At 53.7% G+C, this 9,374-nt stretch overlaps 2 protein-coding genes across 4 annotated transcripts; both read left to right on the top strand.

The window, feature by feature from the left end:
- Positions 1-2,466: 2,466 nt before the first annotated feature.
- LOC103587299 (PHD finger protein 19-like) lies at positions 2,467-7,149 on the top strand. Of its 3 annotated transcripts, XM_008568775.1 has the most exons (5): positions 2,467-2,662; positions 3,137-3,218; positions 5,859-5,954; positions 6,392-6,492; positions 7,057-7,149. In XM_008568775.1, exons 1-5 carry the CDS (start codon positions 2,477-2,479, stop codon positions 7,066-7,068), a joined length of 477 nt encoding a protein of 158 aa, XP_008566997.1. In that variant the 5' UTR covers positions 2,467-2,476; the 3' UTR covers positions 7,069-7,149. The 3 variants fall into 3 exon arrangements, with proteins under 3 accessions (XP_008566997.1, XP_008566996.1, XP_008566995.1); XM_008568774.1 differs by lacking the exon at positions 7,057-7,149 and having other exon boundaries at positions 6,406-6,774; XM_008568773.1 differs by lacking the exon at positions 7,057-7,149 and having other exon boundaries at positions 6,392-6,774.
- Positions 7,150-7,274: 125 nt separating this feature from the next.
- Positions 7,275-9,071, top strand: LOC103587303 (collagen alpha-1(I) chain-like). The gene is made up of 2 exons (XM_008568779.1): positions 7,275-7,839; positions 8,875-9,071. The coding sequence occupies exons 1-2, from the start codon at positions 7,275-7,277 to the stop codon at positions 9,069-9,071; spliced, it is 762 nt and encodes a 253-aa protein (XP_008567001.1).
- The last annotated feature ends 303 nt before the right edge of the window (positions 9,072-9,374 follow it).

Genomic DNA, 9,374 nt, shown 5'->3' with positions numbered 1-9,374 from the left:
TCTCTTTTCCAGATCTCTCGGATCGGCGGCGGGTCGAAGCCTCCGAGGGGTCGGAGTCCTGCTGTCCTGGGAATGGGCATGGGGGGTGCACGGGCCCCGCAGGGCAGCGGGAGCCCCGCCAGCGTCCCCGAGCCTTCGGGGGGCGTGGGTGACAGGTCGCTGTTCCTTGCTCCAACCCTTTGCGTTTTCTTTTGGGGTGGGGGAAAGGACAGACAGGGGCGCTTGGGAGTTTGCTCACGTCCGAAGTCAGGCTGCGGCACGATTGGGATGGGGGAGGCTTGGCATCGGGGCGACCGAGGAGAGGAGCGTTTGCACCCGAAGGGGGCACTTCTGCGAGCTTTTTCCCCCTCCTGAACACCCTGTTTAAAAAGCCAACGGCCGCCCTGGGAGAGGCCCCGGCGCATGAATCATCCTCGCTTCCTGCCCCCGCCCGGCCCCGCGCTCCGGGTGCCGCGGATTTGAACTGGAAGCCGACGGGAACCCGCAAACAGGCATTTCTTTGCAGATGGGTTTGAATCAGCCAATCACAGCCCGCGGGGGCCCGCTCCGGGAGGAGGGAGGCGGGGGAGGGGGCCGCCACCCGGGGGCCCCAGCCCGGCCGGGGGTGGGGGCGCGGCGACCGGGCCTGCTCCCAAAGGCGCAGCGGGGGAGGAAGTGTCAGTTTGTGAACCTGCCGCAGCCCGGCCCCAGCTCAGGCGGGCGGGGACCTCGCAGCGCCGGGGGAACCAGGTGGCAGAGAGAGAACAGGGGTTCAGAATGCATCCCCTGAGCAGTGCCTGTGTGCTCTGCCCTCGAGAAAAGAGAGGACTGGGAGGGGGGTGGAGGGGGACGAGGCCACGCCACCGTCTGGGGAGCCAAGACCCTAGCAGTGCCTTGCCCTCTCCGGGGCCCCTCACATGCACATACATGTATGTAGTTTCGTGTGCTCCCTGGAACACGGCTGTAGACATGATCCTACACGATCTCACAGGAGCACACACGCGCGCGCACACGGAAACACGCACAGGACTCTCCCTGTCGACAGATAGTCATAACACCAGGTACCCAGAGCCATGGCAGAGAGGGAGGTGACCAGAGCAGCGGGTGCAGGGAACAGAGCAAGGCTCGCGCACACGGAAACACGCACAGGACTCTCCCTGTCGACAGATAGTCATAACACCAGGTGCCCAGAGCCATGGCAGAGAGGGAGGTGACCAGAGCAGCGGGTGCAGGGAACAGAGCAAGGCTGTGTCTGGCTGTAGTGGAGACTGTGTAGAGGGGCATGGAGCCAGGTGAGCCCAGAGAGGGGAGGAGGGGGCCTTGGGGAGGGATTGGAACACCAGTGAAGGCACTGGGGAGCCACAGAAGGTTTCTGGAAAGGAGCTTGAAGAAGATGCAAATTGGTGGCCCTTAGGAAAAGTCTGGTGGAGAGGCAGGAAGGCAGGAGTAGTCTGGTTAGCACTGGGTGCTGGTGGTGCCTTTCCCCATCCCGGGTGCCTAGTACAGGTGAGCACAAGGCTCAGGAAACAGTTATTGAATGAATGAACCAATGGCTGGAGCAAAAGATGAGGCCTGAACTCGGACCAGGACAGAAGGGTGGAAGAGAAGGCACCCATGCCAGAGGTCATTGTGCTTGAAATTGGCTGTCTATGGCAACTCATCGGTTAGAGAAGTCAGAGATGCCTGGCGGTTCTGGAGATCATGGTAGTACCATTAGCAGGGAGAGAGAAAGCAATGGGGGAGAGACACATTTAATAGGATAAGAGAGACAGGCGTAGAGAGGCTGGCATGGGGATGACTTAACTGCTTGGAGCAAATTTGCATCTGGGTAAAAGCGTAATTGGGTTTAAATGTCTCAGAATCGGTTTCCATTAAATCATCACATAATTGAGAACAGAAAAGGGGATAACAAAAGACACAGATGGCCCCGTCTCCACAAATTCACAAGCCACCCAGGAGTTTTCCGTTCTAGGTGAGTTTTCTCTGGTCAGATCTCAAGGTAGGGGTGGGGGGTGGGGGGCATAAAAGCTTCCCAGCTGCTCCTCTGGAGAAGACCTCCACCCAAAAAATGCAGAGTGTGTTTGCTTAAGGGATAAAGCCTCAGCCTCCAAAGTTAGGGAGTGTGTTTCAGGCCCCCTGGGCAGGGGCCTTTGCTCTGTGTTTGTTGAGATTAATTCTCTTTAGAAGGCGGTGTGGTGTGTAGAAAGAGAGTTGACAGACTTAGAATCGGGTCACCTCATCATGAACCATGGCTCTGCCTCTGGCCCATCAGCCACTTCTCCTTGCCATACCTCAGTTTCTCTGTCTGCAAAATGGGAATAATAATGTCTCCTTCATAGGGTTGTCATGAGGATTCAGTGAGATAATAAGCATGTCTGGCACATAGCACAGGTTACAGAAATGGTAGTGTCCTTCCTTCCCCTGATGGGCTTTTTGGAGCAGGGGAGAAAGAAGGAAAAACCCTGTTCTTGCTCTCTGTCAGTGTCAGTGGAAGCTGATGGAAAATCGAGCTCTGGACCCAGGGACTCGGGACTCCTATGGTGCCACCAACCACCTCCCAAACAAGGGGGCCCTGGCGAAGGCCAAGAACAACTTCAAAGACCTGATGTCCAAGCTGACGGAGGGCCAGTATGTGCTGTGCCGATGGACAGATGGACTGTATTACCTAGGGAAGATCAAGAGGGTAAACCTTTCCTCTCTGACCCCTGTTTCCAGGTTCAGCATCTCTCTGCTCATCCTTGGGTCTATCCCTCATTCCAGAGATGGGAGTAGGGGGATTTTGGGGGAATTCCTTTCTTGTCCCTCATGCCCAAAAGCTGAAAGTGGAAGGAGCCAGAGCCTGGTCTTGCAGGCACCATCCTTAAGGCCAACATCATCTAAACAGTTCTTTAGAAAAGTGCACTGAGGGTCACAGATGACCTTCTGGCCTGTTCTCTGTCCTCAATGTTCCCACTGAGTTGTCATTCCCCAGTCCCTGACTGTACAAGCTCCAGGGCCTAGGAGCCCTCTACCTCCAGGAATGCCATCCTCCTTCCCCTTCTACCCTAGCACTGCTTTCTGGAACACAAGACGACAAAAATGGGAGAGGAAGACCATGTTCCAGCCTGGCTCTTCCCTAGCCACTTTCTCACATCGCTCCTCCCTCTCCATGTCCCAGGTCAGCAGTTCTAAGCAAAGCTGCCTTGTGACTTTTGAAGATAATTCCAAATACTGGGTCCTGTGGAAGGACATACAGCATGGTGAGTTTTCCAAAGATTTCAGGTACCTCCACCCTTCCTAGGTCCTGTCTCCTCCACTATCTTCATTTTTTCCTTCTTTCCTTTCATCTCTTACTCCTGGCACCTGCCCTTGTCTGTGGACTCCAAGCCCACCTGAGATGATCCAATTACCAGCCGTGTGTTTAATTGGAAAGGCACTTGCAACATCTGCCATCCCTTGAGTACTCGTACCTCATAAGGGACGCAGGGCAGGTGGGCAAAGTGGCTCAGGGAGGAGCTGAGAGGGTGGGGACTGGTCTCAGGCCGGTGTTTGCTTCTTTGCTGCACTGCATCTCCTGCTGCTCACAGCTCTGGGGCTAGGAAAGGGAGGGACCCAGATAATCAGAACTGTCACCTCTAGATGCAAGCACAGTGCCCCCTACTAATATGTGACTAAAATTAATGGAGGCAGCTCTATCCATGGGGCAAGGAGCTGGGGGTGGGGGAAAGACCAAGAAAGCAGAGCTGGACCAGCGGAGTGAAGATTGATAGGCCTGGATGGAGCTGGACCAGCTTTCAGGGTTGAAAGGGAGCTGGGTTATCTTACAGAGATGGCAAATCAGGGGCACTCTTCCCACCATTCTGCCTTCCCATGCGCTTGGCAGACATCAGTAGTCAGTCCCAACATTCATATATTTTCAATATGGAGCTCCAAGCAGCCACTACCACTCTGTCAGAGCTAGCATGAAAGAAGAAACCTGTTTGTCATTTATACTCTAACAGGAGAAGAGACAGCCCTATGTGGGGAAGAGGCAGGTTTTAGGGTCAGATAGACCTTGGACCAAGTTCTAGCTTTGCCACTTACTAGCTGCATATCCTTCGGCAAATGGTGTAAACTGTCTGAGGCTCAGTTTCTTCATATGAAAGAAGGAGATCATGAAAGTACTGGTTTCATAAGGTGGTTGTGAGGATTCAATGAGATAATCCATGCAAAATGCTTGGCCCAGTGCTATTGAGTTATAGGGAAGCAGTTTCTAAAGAATTTGTTTCTGTAAGAGATGATTCCAAGAAACCTGCCAAGGAGAGGCCACAGAACCCAGCAAGTTAGCAGAGCTTTCAAATAGCTCCTTTCTCCAAGAAGGTGTGGCCAATGCAGACAGATCCTTCTCCAAGCCCCTCTTACCCTAAATGTATCATATAAACATCTAAAGCAATGAGGATATCCTCTCCTGGTTCACCTCTTAGTGAAAGCACAATGAGCCAGCTAGTGAAGAAAGACAGTTCACCTCAGCAGACCTGTGTACGAGGCCCACTGTGTGCCAGGCACCATGGAGGTGCTATAGTGCTTGGCTGTGGAACAGCTTGTCTCCCCAGCCAGATGACTGCTCCTCCCAGTCAGAACAGCAGCCCCTGGCATCTCCCACGATGGGAGCATAAGGCTGGTTATGCTGTAGTTATTGATCTGCCACTTTATTAAGCCATCGAGGACTTACCAAGACCCACTGTGGACACCACCTTTCTGGGGTTATATTCAGAAGCAAGAGGCAAGGTCCCTGCCTGGCCATTTATCCAACAAACATGTCTTGAACATCTGTTATATGCCACACTCTTCATGAGGTCCTGGGGATACAGAGATTAAGAGATACCACTTCTGCCTTTACAAAAGTTTCAGCCTGTTGGGGAAATAAGACAGAAATACACATCCAAATGTATTTATACAAACCTTTCACATATGAAAATATATGTATTCTTCAACCAAAAAAAGAGGAAAAAAAGGGAAAAAAAAAGAAATGAAGAGAGACTCTGAAGATTAAAAGCAATTTTAAAAACGTATATCAACGAGTCACCATGTGTGGACTTTATTTGGATCTTGATTTAAAAGAACGAACTTAAAATTGTTATGACATTTTAATTTAAGACAGTTGGAAATGTAAACACTACCTGAATTTGTCAATGATATGAAGAAATTATGTTAATTTTTAGGTGCAATAATAGTACTATAGTTATGGGTTTTTTTAAAAAGAGAGTCCTAGGGACTGGCTGGCTAGTTTAGTCAGTTAGAACGTGTGCTGATAACACCAAGGTCCAGTGTTTGATCCCTGTATCTGGCCAGCCACCCAAAAAAAAAAGTGAGTCCTGATCTTTCAGAGATACAGACTGAAATATTCATGGAAAAATGATTGGGTATCTAAGACTTGATTCAAAATAAGTACAGAAGGGAGAAATGGTTGGGAATGTAGTTGAAGCAAGATTGGCCATGAGTTCAAAATTGTCAATGAGAACATGGAGTTTCATTGTAACATTCTATTATTATCCCATAATAAAAATTTAAAGATTATTCAACATAACTGTTTAACAAAACAAGTTAAATCAGGCAGGAGAGGCAACATGATGTGGTCAGAAAAACAAGGGATTTGATGTCAAATAGCCAGAGTTTGAATCCCACTTCTCCTACTTAGCAGCTGAGCAAGGGACTTAATCTCTCAGAGCCTCAATTTCCCCATCTTTAGAATGGGGTAAAGATAGTAGGCACCTCAGAGTGTTTGGGGAGATTCATTGGGATGGCATTTGGGGCCCAGTGCTAGGCCCAGCATGCAGTAGAGACTCAACACCTGGACTGTGATTTTAAGACGCCTCTAATTCCCGTGAGCCGAACCTGACCCTCGAGTGCTTCTCTTTCAGCTGGCGTTCCCGGAGAGGAGCCCAAGTGCAACATCTGCCTGGGGAAGACATCAGGGCCACTGAATGAGATCCTCATCTGTGGCAAGTGTGGCCTGGGTGAGTGGGACAAGCAGGACACTGAGAAGGCCCTAAGCTGTAGGTGCCCCCACACTGGTCCCTGATGGCCACTGCTCCCGGCTGTTGGGGCCTCAGCTGGCTGCCTGTTTCTCTGGGAGTTCCAGGGTGGAAGGAGGCCAGGCTCTGAGTGCGGGGCCAGGGGAGTAACTGATAGAGTATGCAGTCTGGGGCCCTCCTAGGTGGAGAGGAGAGGTGGGAAAGATGGGGTGTGGGTGCTGAAGCCAAACCTTGGTGCCTCCCACTGGCCAATGCTGTCTTCTAGTCCTCAGCCTGGAAACCAACTTGGCAGTCTTGGTGGGCATCATCAGCCCATCTCCCAGCAGCTTGAGGCAGAGGTCCTAGGACTTGCCTTTGAGTCTGCTGGCCTTGGGCCATTGCTTCCTTGTCGGCACTCACCACCCCCTCCTCTGCTGTAGGTTACCACCAGCAGTGCCACATCCCCATAGCAGGTGGTGCCGACCAGCCCCTGCTCACACCTTGGTTCTGCCGACGTTGCATCTTCGCTCTGGCTGTGCGGGTGAGTCCTCCCTCCTTCCCAGTCACTGCGTCTCCTGCCTCCTCCAGTCAGGCAGCCCAGAGACTCCCTGGGCTCAGACCTGACTCCCCATCACGGAACCTGAGCTCCAAGCAGAAGGGTCATGCCTGGGCTTTGAGGACATATGGTGCCTCTGATGCTTACCAGCTGTATGTCCTGGGCAGGGTTCCATAGGCTCCCTGAGCCTCAGTTTCCTCAACTGTAAAAAGGACATGGGTTTGGTGTCAATAGTAGGAGGCCCCCAATAAATGGTGCTTTACTATTGAAAGAGAAAATCGATGTAAATGCCACACCGAGTACATATTGGTAATTGTTACTTTTATTGTGTTTGTTACTATTAATACTATTATTAATGGATATCCTCCTGGGATAGAGAAAATGGGTTTGGGATTGGTGAGAAAAAGCTCCTTGTGTTTCTGACAACCTTGGAATATCTGCGGGTTCCTACAGACCCTGGGCATCATTTCCCTTGGGAACCCTATGCTGACACCTGTGGCCCAGCCCTGACCCCGCAGGTGACTCCGGCCCTTGTCTCCCCCCAGAAAGGCGGCGCGCTAAAGAAGGGCGCCATCGCCAGGACGCTGCAGGCCGTGAAGATGGTGCTGTCCTACCAGCCCGAAGAGCTCGAGTGGGACTCGCCCCACCGCACCAACCAGCAGCAGTGCTACTGCTACTGCGGAGGGCCGGGAGAGTAAGACTGCGGGGACAGGGCCCCCAGGGAGGCGGGGCGGGGCGGGGCCGGGCTGGACAGGGCGGGCCCTGGAATGTCAGCCTCGAGGGCGGGGCCCCGGGGGGGGGGGGCCGGGAGAGTCAGGCAGCCGAGACAGGACCCGGGGAGGCGGGGCAGGGCCCCCGGGGAGGCGGGGCAGGGCCCCCGGGGAGGCGGGGCAGGGCCCCCGGGGAGGCGGGGCAGGGCCCCCGGGGAGGCGGGGCAGGGCCCCCGGGGAGGCGGGGCAGGGCCCCCGGGGAGGCGGGGCAGGGCCCCCGGGGAGGCGGGGCAGGGCCCCCGGGGAGGCGGGGCAGGGCCCCCGGGGAGGCGGGGCAGGGCCCCCGGGGAGGCGGGGCAGGGCCCCCGGGGAGGCGGGGCAGGGCCCCCGGGGAGGCGGGGCAGGGCCCCCGGGGAGGCGGGGCAGGGCCCCCGGGGAGGCGGGGCAGGGCCCCCGGGGAGGCGGGGCAGGGCCCCCGGGGAGGCGGGGCAGGGCCCCCGGGGAGGCGGGGCAGGGCCCCCGGGGAGGCGGGGCAGGGCCCCCGGGGAGGCGGGGCAGGGCCCCCGGGGAGGCGGGGCAGGGCCCCCGGGGAGGCGGGGACTCGGGGGACGGGCCCCCGAAGGTAAGGCTTCAGGGGGTGGAGTCAGGCAGCCGAGACAGGACCCGGGGAGGCGGGGACTCGGGGGTGGGGCCCGAGGGAGCGGGATCTTAAGGGGAAAACCCGAAGGTTAAGGCCGTAGGGCCCGGCTCCCAAGTGCGGGGGTAGAGGGCAGAGGTGTTTTCTCGGAGCACCGAAGCAAAGGAGGAAGTTTTGAAGAGTGGTTAGGAGCCACTTGGTGCACATCCTCCCGGGACGTCTACATCCTGGTCCCGCCCCTTAACAGCTGTGTAATCTCTGAGCCTCAGTTCTCTTAATAGTTTCCCCATCAAGTGTTTAGATAAATCACGTAAAGGTTCACACAGTGCCTGGCACATGGTAACCACTTAAAAAACGTGAGCTGTTTCTGATGGTGGAGGTGGTAATGATATTAATGCATGGAAGTGAAAATAACCTTTTCACTGTCAGAGCAAATGAAACAGGCTGATGGCGAGATACGAAGGTCCTTTTCCCTGGAGATGTGCGCAGGGGCTGGGAGTCATATGTTAGGGATGCTGTGGAGGGGGTTCTCGTGGAGGGGGATATGGGGCTAGAGTCTTTGGTTGATTCTTCCTTGCTGACCTGGGCCTCCGTGTATCTATGAGCAACTAAACCTGCTGCCTTGGGATGATTGCACCAGGCATTGTGGAAGGAACCACAGACATAAGAGGTAGGTCTCTGCCCTCAGGAAACTCAGCCTTCAGGACCCCCTGAAGTACTGAATTTCAGCCTCAAGTTCTGTGGACCAGAACTAAGGGTCTGGAGGCCGGGTAACTTGGGTAAATCACTTGAGCTACTCTCTCAGATGGGCTTAATCACCTCAGCCCCATCAACTTCCTGGGATATTGGGAGGCCTAAGGGATAACAAATGGAAAAATGCTTACAGAAACTTTAGAGCATTAAGGCTTCTCAACACTTAATGGGCAGAGTTGCACACGGTGATTGTTAAAAATACATTTCTCAAAGGCTTCCCCAAAGACTGAACAGGTCTAGATAGAGCCTTCCCTGACTGTTGCAAAGGTGCTGCAGCTCAGGTGGAAGGAAGAGGCTGCTTTGGCCACGCGTTGTCCCTGCAGCCCAGCGGGAAGCGAACACATTCTCAAAAGCTGAAGGCTCCAGCGACCCCTCTTACCAGCATCACAGCAGTCCCAGGTTGCAACAAGGACGGTGTCAGAGAGGGCTGTAAAAAATGTGGCTACCCTGGTCGCCTGACTTGAATGCCACAATATTCTCCAAGTAGACCTCAAAGGGGACATAGTTTTGGATATCAGCAGTACAAGCAGTGAAGATAGTGATGAAGAGAACAAAAAACGGAAAGTATTGCAGGCATTACATGAAAAAAGAATAAATGAAAAAGAGGGAAGAAAAGAAAAAATCAAAGAGAATATCAAATTGAAAAAAAAAAAAGGAAAAGGTCTTATTCATCCAGTTCCACTGAAGAGGACACTTTAGAACAAAAGAACAAAACTATCAGAAGAAAGAAAAGAAAAATAAATAAATAAATAAGTGAAACATCACAA

This window comes from Galeopterus variegatus, unplaced genomic scaffold (assembly GCF_000696425.1).
Source record: "Galeopterus variegatus unplaced genomic scaffold, G_variegatus-3.0.2 Scaffold439, whole genome shotgun sequence".
Taxonomy (NCBI): Eukaryota; Metazoa; Chordata; class Mammalia; order Dermoptera; family Cynocephalidae; genus Galeopterus; species Galeopterus variegatus.
The sequence above is the reverse complement of the archived record's forward strand: the minus strand, read 5'-3'. Positions and strand labels throughout refer to the sequence as shown.